Genomic DNA, 17500 nt, shown 5'->3' on the forward strand with positions numbered 1-17500 from the left:
TCATCTAGTAGAATTCACTGCACACTACTCAGGAAGAGAATGATCTTTTCATCTAGTAGAATTCACTGCACACTACTCAGGAAGAGAATGATCTTTTCATCTGTTTGAAAACAGCTGATTATCAGATTAGGGGAGGAGCAACGAATGGCGAGGAACAAGCGTGATTGGATGATGCCTTCTCAGTATGGAGTAGTATGTTGATATTTCAGGCTTCCTGCATTCGTTGTCACAAAACAGTATCTTCTAAATGGTATGTAGTACTACTAATACACAGTATGTAGTTTTAGTAAGTAGTAGGCAAGACAGATTTCAGAGACGCCCCCTCCACCCCCCCTCCTTCTGTTAGCTGTTTTTGGATAGTGTGTGTTCCCTCCTACCTGTTCATATTTCTCCAGTTCAGAGTGGTATATTCCTCTGATCTGAGTCAGCTTGGCCCTGTAGTCTGAGTGTTCTATACTGCCGTCGTTAGGGGACCCGCCTGCGGCCGCCGCCGCCACGGCCGCCGCCGCCGCCGAGGCCCCGCCCTTCTCTGGGCCGGACACGCCCTCTGCCAGCAACATGTTGTCCAATCGCATGATCTGAGGATCTGGTGGATCCTCATCCTGGATGCCACGGATACTGAGGACTGGAGAGGAGAGAGAGAAACAAGCATAAGGGTTAGAAAGATGAATAGAGAGAGAGAGACAAGCACAAGGGTTAGAAAGATGAATAGAGAGAGAGAGACAAGCACAAGGGTTAGAAAGATGAATAGAGAGAGAGAGACAAGCACAAGGGTTAGAAAGATGAATAGAGAGAGAGACAAGCACAAGAGTTAGAAAGATGAATAGAGAGAGAGACAAGCACAAGAGTTAGAAAGATGAATAGAGAGAGAGACAAGCACAAGGGTTAGAAAGATGAATAGAGAGAGAGACAAGCACAAGGGTAGAAAGACGAATAGAGAGAGAGAGACAAGCACAAGGGTTAGAAAGACGAATAGAGAGAGAGCGAGGGAGAAAAAGATGATTAGAGAGATGAACGTGGGGGAGAGAGATGGAGAGAGAGAGAGAGGTTAGAGAGAACAGAGAGAGATGAATAGAGAGGTGAGAGAGAGAGTAGAAATGGACAAAGAGAGAGAGCACATTTCTTCAGTGAAAACAATGTACTGAGCAAATGTTGAATTGGCTTTTTACCAAATTACTGTACGACAGACCACGTATTCACCCTGCACACTAGACGTCGACCGATTAATCGGAATGGCCGATTAATTAGGGCCGATTTAAAATTTTCATAATATATCATTTTTTTTACACCTTTATTTCATCTTTATTTAACTAGGCAAGTCAGTTAAGAACTCACTCTTATTTTCAATGACGGCCTAGGAACGGTGGGTTTAACTGCCTCGTTCTGGGGCAGAACGACAGATTTTCACCTTGTCAGCTCAGGAGATTCAATCTTGCAACCTTACAGTTAACTAGTCCAACGCTCTAACCACCTGCCTCTCATTGCACTCCACGAAGAGCCTGCCTGTTAAGCGAATGCAGTAAGCCAAGGTAAGTTGCTAGCTAGCATTAAACTTATCCCATAAAAAACAATCAATTAATCATAATCACTAGTTAACTACACATGGTTGATGATATTACTAGTTTATCTAGCGTGTCCTGCGTTGCATATAATAGATGCGGTGCGTATCATTGCTCCAATGTGTACCTAACCATGCACATCAATGCCTTTCTTAAAATCAATACACAGAAGTATATATTCTTAATCCTGCATATTTAGCTAAAAGAAATCCAGGTTAGCAGGCAATATTAACCAGGTGAAATTGTGTCACTTCTCTTGCGTTCATTGCACGCAGAGTCAGGGTATATACAGCAAGTTTGGGCCGCCTAATTTGCCAGAATTTTACATAATTATGACATAACATTGAAGGTTGTGCAATGTAACAGGAATATTTAGACTGATGGATGCCACCCGTTAGATAAAATACCGAACGGTTCCGTATTTCACTGAAAGAATAAACGTTTTGTTTTCGATATGATAGTTTCCGGATTCGACCATATTAATGACCTAAAGGCTCGTATTTCTGTGTGTTATAATGTTATAACTAAGTCTATGATTTGATAGAGCAGTCTGACTGAACGATGGTAGGCAGCAGCAGGCTCGTAAGCATTCATTCAAACAGCAATTTCATGCGTTTTGCCAGCAGCTCTTCATTGTGCATCAAGCATTGCGCTGTTTATGACTTCAAGCCCATCAACTACCGAGGTCAGGCTGGTGTAACCGATGTGAAATGGCTAGCTAGTTAGCGGGGGCGCGCTAATAGCGTTTCAAACGTCCCTCGCTCTGAAACTTGGAGTAGTTATTCCCCTTGCTCTGCTCAGTATTGTTGTAATTGTCATTATTACAAATACATTTTTAAAAATCGTCTGATTAATTGGTATCGGCATTTTTTTTGGTCCTCCAATAATCGGTATCGGCGTTGAAAAATCATAATCGGTCGACCTCTACTGAACACCCTAATTGACAAACAAAACAAAGGCAAAGTCTTCTCATGCATTGTTGATTTCCAAAAAGCTTTTGACTCAATTTGGCACTTTTTTAAAACTTGAATCAGTTACAGAACCCATTGCCCTTCATGGTTGTGAGGTCTGGGGTCCGCTCACCAACCAAGAATTCACAAAATTGATACTCTGCAGACAGACAGACAGACAGACAGTTGTAGTCCCAGCTGTGACCAGCAGAGTGCACCCTTCCCCTGTTTCTAGCCCACTAGTGAGCAGACATAAGGGCCACTATAGAAACCAGTATCGTTTCCTCCTCCATGCTCTTACATTCAGGCCTTATAACCAGTTACCAGGCTGGAAACTAATTAACACAACTGATTGTGGGCTGATTCACCTGGTCAAGGGCTTGAACTAGCTCACCTGGTTCACCTGGTCAAGGGCTTGAACTAGCTCACCTGGGTCACCTAGTCAAGGGCTTGATCTAGCTCACCTGGTTCACCTGGTCAAGGGCTTGAACTAGCTCACCTGGTTCACCTGGTCAAGGGCTTGAACTAGCTCACCTGGTTCACCTGGTCAAGGGCTTGAACTAGCTCACCTGGTTCACCTGGTCAAGGGCTTGAACTAGCTCACCTGGTTCACCTGGTCAAGGGCTTGAACTAGCTCACCTGGGTCACCTGGTCAAGGGCTTAACTAGCTCACTTGATTCACCTGGTCAAGGGCTTGAACTAGCTCACCTGGTTCACCTGGTCAAGGGCTTGAACTAGCTCACCTGGGTCACCTGGTCAAGGGCTTAACTAGCTCACTTGATTCACCTGGTCAAGGGCTTGAACTAGCTCACCTGGTTCACCTGGTCAAGGGCTTGAACTAGCTCACCTGGGTCACCTGGTCAAGGGCTTGAACTAGCTCACCTGGTTCACCTGGTCAAGGGCTTGATCTAGCTCGCCTGATTCATCTAGTCATGGGCTTTAACTAGCTCACCTGATTCACCTAGTCAAGGGCTTGATCTAGCTCACCTGGTTCACCTGGTCAAGGGCTTTAACTAGCTCACCTGGTTCACCTGGTCAAGGGCTTGATCTAGCTCACCTGGTTCACCTGGTCAAGGGCTTTAACTAGCTCACCTGATTAATCTAGTCAAGGGCTTTAACTAGCTCACCTGGTTCACCTGGTCAAGGGCTTTAACTAGCTCACCTGGTTCACCTGGTCACGGGCTTTATCAGTAGTTAACAAGTTGAATCAGATGTGTTTGCTCTGGAATAGCTACAATACATGGAATGACTGGCGGGCCCCATGGAGAGGTTTGACAACCACTCTTCTGATAGGTGTAGTAACGCTGTAGGAGTTAGTGGTCTCTTGGTGCGACCCAAATGGTACTCTATTCCCCCTAGGCCCAAAGGGTTCTGGTCTAAATGGTACTGTATTCCACTAGGCCCATAGGGTTCTGGTCTGAATGGTACTCTATTCCCCCTAGACCTAAATATATGTCTGTTTGGTGGTTTAATGTGTCTTACTGATTGGTTCTCAAAAAGGCTTCTGTCAGACTGGTGTATTACTGGTTACTGATTGGTTCTCAGAAAGGCTTCTGTCAGACTTGTGTATTACTGGTTACTGATTGGTTCTCAGAAAGGCTTCTGTCAGACTGGTGTATTACTGGTTACTGATTGGTTCTCAGAAAGGCTTCTGTCAGACTTGTGTATTACTGGTTACTGATTGGTTCTCAGAAAGGCTTCTGTCAGACTGGTGTATTACTGGTTACTGATTGGTTCTCAGAAAGGCTTCTGTCAGTCTGGACCCGTCAGACATATTTAGACAACTAACCAGTAATACACCAGTCTGACAGGGTACTGGTTAGGGTCCAGTCTGACAGGGTACTGGTTAGGGTCCAGTCTGACAGGGTACTGGTTAGGGTCCAGTCTGACAGGGTACTGGTTAGGGTCCAGTCTGACAGGGTACTGGTTAGGGTCCAGACTGACAGGGTACTGGTTAGGGTCCAGTCTGACAGGGTACTGGTTAGGGTCCAGACTGACAGGGTACTGGTTAGGGTCCAGACTGACAGGGTACTGGTTAGGGTCCAGTCTGACAGGGTACTGGTTAGGGTCCAGACTGACAGGGTACTGGTTAGGGTCCAGTCTGACAGAAGGGGTTCTGAGAATCAGTCTGACAGGGTACTGGTTAGGGTCCAGACTGACAGGGTACTGGTTAGGGTCCAGACTGACAGGGTACTGGTTAGGGTCCAAACTGACAGGGTACTGGTTAGGGTCCAGTCTGACAGGGTACTGGTTAGGGTCCAGACTGACAGAAGGGGTTCTGAGAATCAGTCTGCCAGGGTACTGGTTAGGGTCCAGACTGACAGGGTACTGGTTAGGGTCCAGACTGACAGGGTACTGGTTAGGGTCCAGACTGACAGAAGCGGTTCTGAGAATCAGTCTGACAGGGTACTGGTTAGGGTCCAAACTGACAGGGTACTGGTTAGGGTCCAGACTGACAGGGTACTGGTTAGGGTCCAGACTGACAGAAGGGGTTCTGAGAATCAGTCTGACAGGGTACTGGTTAGGGTCCAGACTGACAGGGTACTGGTTAGGGTCCAGACTGACAGGGTACTGGTTAGGGTCCAGACTGACAGGGTACTGGTTAGGGTCCAGACTGACAGAAGCGGTTCTGAGAATCAGTCTTACAGGGTACTGGTTAGGGTCCAGACTGACAGGGTACTGGTTAGGGTCCAGATTGACAGAAGCGGTTCTGAGAATCAGTCTGACAGGGTACTGGTTAGGGTCCAGACTGACAGAAGGGGTTCTGAGAATCAGTCTGACAGGGTACTGGTTAGGGTCCAGACTGACAGGGTACTGGTTAGGGTCCAGACTGACAGGGTACTGGTTAGGGTCCAGACTGACAGAAGCGGTTCTGAGAATCAGTCTTACAGGGTACTGGTTAGGGTCCAGACTGACAGGGTACTGGTTAGGGTCCAGATTGACAGAAGCGGTTCTGAGAATCAGTCTGACAGGGTACTGGTTAGGGTCCAGACTGACAGGGTACTGGTTAGGGTCCAGACTGACAGAAGCGGTTCTGAGAATCAGTCTGACAGGGTACTGGTTAGGGTCCAGACTGACAGGGTACTGGTTAGGGTCCAGACTGACAGGGTACTGGTTAGGGTCCAGACTGACAGGGTACTGGTTAGGGTCCAGACTGACAGGGTACTGGTTAGGGTCCAGACTGACAGGGTACTGGTTAGGGTCCAGACTGACAGGGTACTGGTTAGGGTCCAGATTGACAGGGTACTGGTTAGGGTCCAGACTGACAGGGTACTGGTTAGGGTCCAGACTGACAGAAGCGGTTCTGAGAATCAGTCTTACAGGGTAATAGTTCACAGAGAATTCACCCAACAAAGGACGACATAAGAAACTTAACCATTTCCTTCTTTAGTGTGTGTGTATGTGTGTGTGTGTGTGTGTGTGTGTGTGTGTGTGTGTGTGTGTGTGTGTAAGCCTTTGGTTGTAAGAAGATCAGGTTTAAGTAGCGTCTGTTAGTATTTACTGAAGATTGACACGCACACATTCTGAGAGATGGAGATGAGACAGAGATAGAGCGAGAGAGACGAGAGAGAGAGAGAGAGACTTAGCGAGAGACAGAGTGAGAGAGACAGAGAGAGAGAGAGAGAGAGAGAGGCAGAGAGAGAGAGCGCGAGAGCTAGAGAGAGAGAGAGCGAGACAGAGCGAGAGAGAGACAGAGCGAGAGAGAGTGAGCGAGAGAGAGACAGAGCTAGAGAGAGACAGAGCGAGAGAGCGAGACAGAGAGAGCGAGAGAGACAGAGAGAGCGAGAGAGAGACAGAGTGCGAGAGCGAGACAGAGCGCGAGAGAGAGAGAGAGAGAGACAGAGAGCGAGACAGAGAGAGCGAGACAGAGAGAGACAGCGAGAGAGAGAGAAAGAGAGCGAGAGAGAGAGAGAGAGAGAGAGAGAGAGAGAGAGAGAGAGAGAGAGAGAGAGAGAGAGAGAGCGAGAGAGAGAGAGAGAGAGAGAGAGAGAGAGAGCGAGAGAGAGAGAGAGAGAGAGAGAGAGAGAGACAGAGAGCGAGAGAGAGCGAGAGAGACAGAGAGAGCGAGAGACAGAGAGAGTAGCAGTGGTTTGTGTGGCTGTTGCTATGGTAGCATTGCCAGCTTTCCCTGGCATCCCCTTACTGCCAAAACAACAGATACGACACACACACACACACTCTCTCTCCCTCACACACACAGAGGCGTTAATTAGGGCGTCTCTTAAGGAGCCACTAAAGACCCTGTGAAAAATGAATGCTCATTTGAGAGGTCATTAATTTGCACAGTTATGCAAATTAGGTGGCAATTACAGCGTAGTTCCCTGGATCAGCTCACATTTATAATCACACAATGAGGGATATGACAGCATCCACATCTGGCAACCGGCCAGTCTACAATATACACACAGAGACACACACAGTCTACAATACAGACAGACAGACAGCCAGACAGCCAGACAGACAGACAGACAGACAGACAGACAGACAGACAGACAGACAGACAGACAGACAGACAGACAGACAGACAGACAGACAGACAGACAGACAGACAGACAGACGTCAGTACAAGAGCTAACCTCTGCTGGTTGCAGAACCAACCTGACAATTAACAGCAAACAGCCCAATATGACAATACTGTTACTGTAATTGTATAGGTCTTGGTGCTGAGTTAGTTACTGTAATTGTATAGGTCTTAGTGCCGAGTTGGTTACTGTAATTGTATAGGCCTTAGTGCTGAGTTACAGTTACTGTAATTGTATAGGCCTTAGTGCTGAGTTACAGTTACTGTAATTGTATAGGTCTTAGTGCCGAGTTGGTTACTGTAATTGTATAGGCCTTAGTGCTGAGTTACAGTTACTGTAATTGTATAGGCCTTAGTGTTGAGTTAGTTACTGTAATTGTATAGGTCTTGGTGCTGAGTTACAGTTACTGTAATTATAGGCCTTTGTGCAGAGTTGGTTGCAAGTTCAAACCCCCGAGCTGACAAGGTACAAATCGGTCGTTCTGTCCCTGAACAGGCAGTTAACCCACTGTTCCTAGGCCGTCATTGAAAATAAGAATGTGTTCTTGACTTGCCTAGTAACCGAAAGGTTAAAAAAATCAATAAAATGGGCAGTCACTGCCCTCGTGGGACTTTTATCAGCGGTTTCATTCTGTTACAGCATTCAATGTAGAAAATAATGATCAAAACAAAAACAACTGTAAAAAGCTCTAATCGCTCAGCACTAGTGGGCCTATATCTGAACCTGGCAAACGAACACTACTACATCTTTCCCCAACTGAAACTCTGCTGAACCTGGGAACAACCAGGAAATTCAACTGGATCAGGAACTTGAAACTCTTCTGAAACTGGGAACAACCAGGAAATTCAACTGGATCAGGAACTTGAAACTCTTCTGAAACTGGGAACAACCAGGAAATTCAACTGGATCAGAAACTGAAACTCTGCTGAAACTGGGAACAACCAGGAAATTCAACTGGATCAGGAACTGAAACTCTGCTGAAACTGGGAACACCCAGGAAATTCAACTGGATCAGGAACTGAAACTCTGCTGAACCTGGGAACACCCAGGAAATTCAACTGGATCAGGAACTTGAAACTCTTCTGAAACTGGGAACAACCAGGAAATTCAACTGGATCAGAAACTGAAACTCTGCTGAAACTGGGAACACCCAGGAAATTCAACTGGATCAGGAACTGAAACTCTGCTGAAACTGGGAACACCCAGGAAATTCAACTGGATCAGAAACTGAAACTCTGCTGAAACTGGGAACACCCAGGAAATTCAACTGGATCAGGAACTGAAACTCTGCTGAAACTGGGAACAACCAGGAAATTCAACTGGATCAGAAACTGAAACTCTGCTGAAACTGGGAACAACCAGGAAATTCAACTGGATCAGGAACTGAAACTCTGCTGAAACTGGGAACACCCAGGAAATTCAACTGGATCAGGAACTTGAAACTCTTCTGAAACTGGGAACAACCAGGAAATTCAACTGGATCAGAAACTGAAACTCTGCTGAAACTGGGAACAACCAGGAAATTCAACTGGATCAGGAACTGAAACTCTGCTGAAACTGGGAACACCCAGGAAATTCAACTGGATCAGGAACTGAAACTCTGCTGAAACTGGGAACACCCAGGAAATTCAACTGGATCAGGAACTGAAACTCTGCTGAAACTGGGAACAACCAGGAAATTCAACTGGATCAGGAACTGAAACTCTGCTGAAACTGGGAACAACCAGGAAATTCAACTGGATCAGGAACTGAAACTCTGCTGAAACAGGGAACACCCAGGAAATTCAACTGGATCAGAAACTGAAACTCTGCTGAAACTGGGAACACCCAGGAAATTCAACTGGATCAGAAACTGAAACTCTGCTGAAACTGGGAACACCCAGGAAATTCAACTGGATCAGAAACTGTAGTATCTTTATATCTAATTAGGTACAACATGTCAAACCCCATCCATCCTTTCCCCAACATCCCAAACAATACTCACACTGCTCTTCGCACACAAGTAACATCAACAAATGTGTGATGTTAAGTGCAAATGACAACCCCAGACAAACACTCACCAGCACACACACACACACAAGGCAGTCAAGGCCATTAGTTTGAGACAGCAAAGCTCTGTTGTATGCATTATACATGTAGCAGCTCATTATTACCGCTGCACTATGATGCATTACAACATCTAAACATGTATTAACAATTACCGTGGGCATCTGCATGACAATTAAACCTTACTCAAAAATGTCAATGGTCACAGCCCTACACCCCCCACACACCTTTTGACAGATTAACTAGATTACTGTATAATCCAACAACGCAATCCAAAGAAACACCTGTACATTAACTCACACACATACAGGGACGTGCGCGCGCGCACACACACACACACACACACACACACACATACATACACACACACATGTTGGTAGTGTGTAACAGCAAGTATGAGGCGGCAGCATAGCCTAGTGGTTAGAGCGTTGGACTAGTAACTGGAAGGTTGTGAGTTCAAACCCCCAAGCTGACAAGGTACGATCTTGTCGTTCTGCCCCTGAACAGGCAGTTAACCCACTGTTCCCAGGCCGTCATTGAAAATAAGAATGTGTTCTTAACTGACTTGCCTGGTTAAATAAAGGTAAAATTAAATTTAAAAAAAAAGAGGCCTCCCGAGTGGCGCAGTGGTCTAAGGCACTACATCGCAGTTGCTAGCTGTGCCACTAGAGATCCTGGTTCGAGTCCAGGCTCTGTCGCAGCGGGCCTTGACCCAGAGACCCATGGGCCAGGTGTACGGTGTTTCCTTCCGACACATTGGTGTGGCTGGCTTCCGGGTTAAGTTGGCATCGTGTCAAGAAGCAATGCGGCTTGGCTGGATCGACCCTCGCCTCTCCCGAGTCCGTACTGGAGTTGCAGCGATGAGACAAGACTGTAACTACCAATTGGATTCCACGAAATTGGGGAGAAAAAAGGAGTAAAAAAAAGTAACTTAAATAAATGTAAATACATCAAAATAATATCAGTACAGTAGCGTCTGCAGTGATTGGATGTTAGTGTGTGGATGTGCGTTTACAAGGATATGAAATGGAGGTGAGGGTGTGATATGGTTTATCAGGGTGTGTGTGTGTCACATGGCTCAACTTAACAGACAGGAGGATCCCCCCCGTTTCTTGGGAGAGCGGAAGTATTAACTGAGATTAGAGCTTACACAGAAATACCCTCCATTCTTTCCGTCCTCTCTTACGCCCTGTCACTCGGATCATTCCATCATTCAGTTGATCATAATCCCACTCTGCTAATAACTCAGGTAGAGAAAGAAAGAGACGAGAGGAAAGGTCAGAGAGAGAGGGAGGATAGACACTAATAGAAGTGTTGCTGAGACAGAGAGAGAGGGAGGATAGACACTAATAGAAGTGTTGCTGAGACAGAGAGAGGGAGGATAGACACTAACAGATGTGTTGCTGAGACAGAGAGAGAGGGAGGATAGACACTAATAGAAGTGTTGCTGAGACAGAGAGAGGGAGGATAGACACCAACAGACGTGCTGATTTGACAGAGAGAGAGGGAGGATAGACACTAACAGACATGTTGCTGAGACAGAGAGAGGGAGGATAGACACTAATAGAAGTGTTGCTGAGACAGAGAGAGGGAGGATAGACACTAACATATGTGTTGCTGAGACAGAGAGAGGGAGGATAGACACTAATAGAAGTGTTGCTGAGACAGAGAGAGGGAGGATAGACACCAACAGACGTGCTGATTTGACAGAGAGAGAGGGAGGATAGACACTAACAGACATGTTGCTGAGACAGAGAGAGAGGGAGGATAGACACTAATAGAAGTGTTGCTGAGACAGAGAGAGGGAGGATAGACACTAACAGATGTGTTGCTGAGGAGAGAGAGAGGGAGGATAGACACTAATAGAAGTGTTGCTGAGACAGAGAGAGGGAGGATAGACACTAATAGAAGTGTTGCTGAGACAGAGAGAGAGGGAGGATAGACACTAATAGAAGTGTTGCTGAGACAGAGAGAGAGGGAGGATAGACACTAATAGAAGTGTTGCTGAGACAGAGAGAGGGAGGATAGACACCAACAGACGTGTTGCTGAGATGAGGAAAGGTTAGAGAGAGAGGGAGGATAGACACTAACAGATGTGTTGCTGAGACAGATGTGTTGCTGAGACAGAGAGAGAGGGAGGATCAGACACTAACAGCAACACGTCTGTTAGTGTCTATCCTCCCTCTCTACACTTTCCTCATCTCAGCAACACGTCTGAGTGTCTATCCTCCCTCTCTCTAACAGACGTGTTGCTGAGATGAGGAAAGTTTAGAGAGGGAGGATAGACACTAACAGACGTGTTGCTGAGACAGAGAGAGAGGGAGGATAGACACTAATAGAAGTGTTGCTGAGACAGAGAGAGGGAGGATAGACACTAACAGATGTGTTGCTGAGGAGAGAGAGAGGGAGGATAGACACTAATAGAAGTGTTGCTGAGACAGAGAGAGGGAGGATAGACACCAACAGACGTGTTGCTGAGACAGAGAGAGGGAGGATAGACACTAACAGACGTGTTGCTGAGACAGAGAGAGGGAGGATAGACACTAAGAGACGTGTTGCTGAGACAGAGAGAGGGAGGATAGACACTAACAGACGTGTTGCTGAGACAGAGAGAGGGAGGATAGACACCAACAGACGTGTTGCTGAGACAGAGAGAGAGGGAGGATAGACACTAACAGACGTGTTGCTGAGACGGAGAGAGGGGGAGGATAGACACTAACAGACGTGTTGCTGAGGAGAGAGATAGAGGGAGCGAGGTGGGGAGAGGAAGAGAGATCAACCTGTAGTCTACACGCAGCCCAGTGTGTAGTCTACAGGCAGCGCAGTGAGTAGTCTACACGCAGCCCAGTGAGTAGTCTACACGCAGCCCAGTGTGTAGTCTACACGCAGCCCAGTGAGTAGTCTACACGCAGCCCAGTGTGTAGTCTACACGCAGCCCAGTGTGTAGTCTACACGCAGCCCAGTGTGTAGTCTACACGCAGCCCAGTGTGTAGTCTACACGCAGCCCAGTGTGTAGTCTACAGGCAGCCCAGTGAGTAGTCTACAGGCAGCCCAGTGAGTAGTCTACAGGCAGCCCAGTGAGTAGTCACGCAGCCCAGTGAGTAGTCTACACGCAGCCCAGTGAGTAGTCTACACGCAGCCCAGTGAGTAGTCTACACGCAGCCCAGTGTGTAGTCTACACGCAGCCCAGTGTGTAGTCTACACGCAGCCCAGTGTGTAGTCTACACGCAGCCCAGTGTCTACAGGCAGCCCAGTGAGTAGTCTACAGGCAGCCCAGTGAGTAGTCTACAGGCAGCCCAGTGAGTAGTCTACACGCAGCCCAGTGAGTAGTCTACACGCAGCCCAGTGAGTAGTCTACACGCAGCCCAGTGAGTAGTCTACACGCAGCCCAGTGAGTAGTCTACACGCAGCCCAGTGAGTAGTCTACACGCAGCCCAGTGAGTAGTCTACACGCAGCCCAGTGAGTAGTCTACACGCAGCCCAGTGAGTAGTCTACACGCAGCCCAGTGAGTAGTCTACACGCAGCCCAGTGAGTAGTCTACACGCAGCCCAGTGAGTAGTCTACACGCAGCCCAGTGAGTAGTCTACACGCAGCCCAGTGAGTAGTCTAGTCACGCAGCCCAGTGAGTAGTCTACACGCAGCCCAGTGAGTAGTCTACACGCAGCCCAGTGAGTAGTCTACAGGCAGCCCAGTGAGTAGTCTACACGCAGCCCAGTGAGTAGTCTACACGCAGCCCAGTGAGTAGTCTACAGGCAGCCCAGTGAGTAGTCTACACGCAGCCCAGTGAGTAGTCTACACGCAGCCCAGTGAGTAGGCAGCCCAGTGAGTAGTCTACACGCAGCCCAGTGAGTAGTCTACACGCAGCCCAGTGAGTAGTCTACGCAGCCCACGCAGCCCAGCAGCCCAGTGAGTAGTCTACACGCAGCCCAGTGAGTAGTCTACACGCAGCCCAGTGAGTAGTCTACACGCAGCCCAGTGAGTAGTCTACACGCAGCCCAGTGAGTAGTCTACGCAGCCCAGTGAGTAGTCTACACGCAGCCCAGTGAGTAGTCTACAGGCAGCCCAGTGAGTAGTCTACAGGCAGCCCAGTGAGTAGTCTACACGCAGCCCAGTGAGTAGTCTACAGGCAGCCCAGTGAGTAGTCTACACGCAGCCCAGTGAGTAGTCTAGTCACGCAGCCCAGTGAGTAGTCTACACGCAGCCCAGTGAGTAGTCTACACGCAGCCCAGTGAGTAGTCTACACGCAGCCCAGTGAGTAGTCTACACGCAGCCCAGTGAGTAGTCTACACGCAGCCCAGTGAGTAGTCTACACGCAGCCCAGTGAGTAGTCTACACGCAGCCCAGTGAGTAGTCTACACGCAGCCCAGTGAGTAGTCTACACGCAGCCCAGTGAGTAGTCTACACGCAGCCCAGTGAGTAGTCTACACGCAGCCCAGTGAGTAGTCTACACGCAGCCCAGTGAGTAGTCTACACGCAGCCCAGTGAGTAGTCTACACGCAGCCCAGTGAGTAGTCTACACGCAGCCCAGTGAGTAGTCTACACGCAGCCCAGTGAGTAGTCTACACAGCCCAGTGAGTAGCACGCAGCCCAGTGAGTAGTCTACACGCAGCCCAGTGAGTAGTCTACACGCAGCCCAGTGAGTAGTCTACACGCAGCCCAGTGAGTAGTCTACACGCAGCCCAGTGAGTAGCACGCAGCCCAGTGAGTAGTCTACACGCAGCCCAGTGAGTAGTCTACACGCAGCCCAGTGAGTAGTCTACACGCAGCCCAGTGAGTAGTCTACACGCAGCCCAGTGAGTAGTCTACACGCAGCCCAGTGAGTAGTCTACACGCAGCCCAGTGAGTAGTCTACACGCAGCCCAGTGAGTAGTCTACACGCAGCCCAGTGAGTAGTCTACACGCAGCCCAGTGAGTAGTCTACACGCAGCCCAGTGAGTAGTCTACACGCAGCCCAGTGAGTAGTCTACACGCAGCCCAGTGAGTAGCGCAGCCCAGTGAGTAGTCTACACGCAGCCCAGTGAGTAGTCTACACGCAGCCCAGTGAGTAGTCTACACGCAGCCCAGTGAGTAGTCTACACGCAGCCCAGTGAGTAGTCTACACGCAGCCCAGTGAGTAGTCTACACGCAGCCCAGTGAGTAGTCTACACGCAGCCCAGTGAGTAGTCTACACGCAGCCCAGTGAGTAGTCTACACGCAGCCCAGTGAGTAGTCTACACGCAGCCCAGTGAGTAGTCTACACGCAGCCCAGTGAGTAGTCTACACGCAGCCCAGTGAGTAGTCTACACGCAGCCCAGTGAGTAGTCTACACGCAGCCCAGTGAGTAGCGCAGCCCAGTGAGTAGTCTACACGCAGCCCAGTGAGTAGTCTACACGCAGCCCAGTGAGTAGTCTACAGGCAGCCCAGTGAGTAGTCTACACGCAGCCCAGTGAGTAGTCTACACGCAGCCCAGTGAGTAGTCTACAGGCAGCCCAGTGAGTAGTCTACACGCAGCCCAGTGAGTAGTCTACACGCAGCCCAGTGAGTAGTCTACACGCAGCCCAGTGAGTAGTCTACACGCAGCCCAGTGAGTAGTCTACACGCAGCCCAGTGAGTAGTCTACACGCAGCCCAGTGAGTAGTCTACACGCAGCCCAGTGAGTAGTCTACACGCAGCCCAGTGAGTAGTCTACACGCAGCCCAGTGAGTAGTCTACACGCAGCCCAGCCCAGTGAGTAGTCTACACGCAGCCCAGTGAGTAGTCTACACGCAGCCCAGTGAGTAGTCTACACGCAGCCCAGTGAGTAGTCTACACGCAGCCCAGTGAGTAGTCTACACGCAGCCCAGTGAGTAGCAGCCCAGTGAGTAGTCTACACGCAGCCCAGTCTACACGCAGCCCAGTGAGTAGTCTACACGCAGCCCAGTGAGTAGTCTACACGCAGCCCAGTGAGTAGTCTACACAGCCCAGTCCACGCAGCCCAGTGAGTAGTCTACACGCAGCCCAGTGAGTAGTCTACACGCAGCCCAGTGAGTAGTCTACACGCAGCCCAGTGAGTAGTCTACACGCAGCCCAGTGAGTAGTCTACACGCAGCCCAGTGCACGCAGCCCAGTGAGTAGTCTACACGCAGCCCAGTGAGTAGTCTACACGCAGCCCAGTGAGTAGTCTACACGCAGCCCAGTGAGTAGTCTACAGGCAGCCCAGTGAGTAGTCTACACGCAGCCCAGTGAGTAGTCTACACGCAGCCCAGTGAGTAGTCTACACGCAGCCCAGTGAGTAGTCTACACGCAGCCCAGTGAGTAGTCTACAGGCAGCCCAGTGAGTAGTCTACAGGCAGCCCAGTGAGTAGTCTACAGGCAGCCCAGTGAGTAGTCTACAGGCAGCCCAGTGAGTAGTCTACACGCAGCCCAGTGAGTAGTCTACACGCAGCCCAGTGAGTAGTCTACACGCAGCCCAGTGAGTAGTCTACACGCAGCCCAGTGAGTAGTCTACACGCAGCCCAGTGAGTAGTCTACACGCAGCCCAGTGAGTAGTCTACACGCAGCCCAGTGAGTAGTCTACACGCAGCCCAGTGAGTAGTCTACACGCAGCCCAGTGAGTAGTCTACACGCAGCCCAGTGAGTAGTCTACACGCAGCCCAGTGAGTAGTCTACACGCAGCCCAGTGAGTAGTCTACACGCAGCCCAGTGAGTAGTCTACACGCAGCCCAGTGAGTCTACAGGCAGCCCAGTGAGTAGTCTACGCAGCCCAGTGAGTAGTCTACACGCAGCCCAGTGAGTAGTCTACACGCAGCCCAGTGAGTAGTCTACACGCAGCCCAGTGAGTAGTCTACACGCAGCCCAGTGAGTAGTCTACACGCAGCCCAGTGAGTAGTCTACACGCAGCCCAGTGAGTAGTCTACACGCAGCCCAGTGAGTAGTCTACACGCAGCCCAGTGAGTAGTCTACACGCAGCCCAGTGAGTAGTCTACACGCAGCCCAGTGAGTAGTCTACAGGCAGCCCAGTGAGTAGTCTACAGGCAGCCCAGTGAGTAGTCTACACGCAGCCCAGTGAGTAGTCTACACGCAGCCCAGTGAGTAGTCTACACGCAGCCCAGTGAGTAGTCTACACGCAGCCCAGTGAGTAGTCTACACGCAGCCCAGTGAGTAGTCTACACGCAGCCCAGTGAGTAGTCTACACGCAGCCCAGTGAGTAGTCTACACGCAGCCCAGTGAGTAGTCTACACGCAGCCCAGTGAGTAGTCTACACGCAGCCCAGTGAGTAGTCTACACGCAGCCCAGTGAGTAGTCTACACGCAGCCCAGTCTACACGCAGCCCAGTGAGTAGTCTACACGCAGCCCAGTGAGTAGTCTACACGCAGCCCAGTGAGTAGTCTACACGCAGCCCAGTGAGTAGTCTACACGCAGCCCAGTGAGTAGTCTACAGGCAGCCCAGTGAGTAGTCTACACGCAGCCCAGTGAGTAGTCTACACGCAGCCCAGTGAGTACACGCAGCCCAGTGAGTAGTCTACACGCAGCCCAGTGAGTAGTCTACACGCAGCCCAGTGAGTAGTCTACACGCAGCCCAGTGAGTAGTCTACACGCAGCCCAGTGAGTAGTCTACACGCAGCCCAGTGAGTAGTCTACACGCAGCCCAGTGAGCAGCCCAGTGAGTAGTCTACAGGCAGCCCAGTGAGTAGTCTACACGCAGCCCAGTGAGTAGTCTACAGGCAGCCCAGTGAGTAGTCTACACGCAGCCCAGTGAGTAGTCTACAGGCAGCCCAGTGAGTAGTCTACACGCAGCCCAGTGAGTAGTCTACACGCAGCCCAGTGAGTAGTCTACACGCAGCCCAGTGAGTAGTCTACACGCAGCCCAGTGAGTAGTCTACAGGCAGCCCAGTGAGTAGTCTACAGGCAGCCCAGTGAGTAGTCTACAGGCAGCCCAGTGAGTAGTCTACAGGCAGCCCAGTGAGTAGTCTACACGCAGCCCAGTGAGTAGTCTACAGGCAGCCCAGTGAGTAGTCTACAGGCAGCCCAGTGAGTAGTCTACACGCAGCCCAGTGAGTAGTCTACACGCAGCCCAGTGAGTAGTCTACACGCAGCCCAGTGAGTAGTCTACGCAGCCCACGCAGCAGCCCAGTGAGTAGTCTACAGGCAGCCCACGCAGCCCAGTGAGTAGTCTACAGGCAGCCCAGTGAGTAGTCTACAGGCAGCCCAGTGAGTAGTCTACAGGCAGCCCAGTGAGTAGTCTACACGCAGCCCAGTGAGTAGTCTACACGCAGCCCAGTGAGTAGTCTACACGCAGCCCAGTGAGTAGTCTACAGGCAGCCCAGTGAGTAGTCTACACGCAGCCCAGTGAGTAGTCTAGTCTACACGCAGCCCAGTGAGTAGTCTACACGCAGCCCAGTGAGTAGTCTACACGCAGCCCAGTGAGTAGCAGCCCAGTGAGTAGTCTACACGCAGCCCAGT

At 49.9% G+C, this 17500-nt stretch overlaps 1 protein-coding gene across 1 annotated transcript in view; it reads right to left on the reverse strand.

The window, feature by feature from the left end:
- The window catches only part of LOC112242015 (pre-B-cell leukemia transcription factor 1), a 46790-nt gene that overhangs the window by 8667 nt on the left and 20623 nt on the right, over positions 1–17500 (reverse strand). Inside the window, exon 3 of the mRNA XM_042318904.1 lies at positions 378–625. Within this exon, the coding sequence (XP_042174838.1) occupies positions 378–625 (248 nt within the window). The remainder of the gene's footprint in view (positions 1–377; positions 626–17500) is intronic.

This window comes from Oncorhynchus tshawytscha, unplaced genomic scaffold (genome assembly GCF_018296145.1).
Source record: "Oncorhynchus tshawytscha isolate Ot180627B unplaced genomic scaffold, Otsh_v2.0 Un_contig_447_pilon_pilon, whole genome shotgun sequence".
In the NCBI taxonomy this organism is placed as follows: Eukaryota; Metazoa; Chordata; class Actinopteri; order Salmoniformes; family Salmonidae; genus Oncorhynchus; species Oncorhynchus tshawytscha.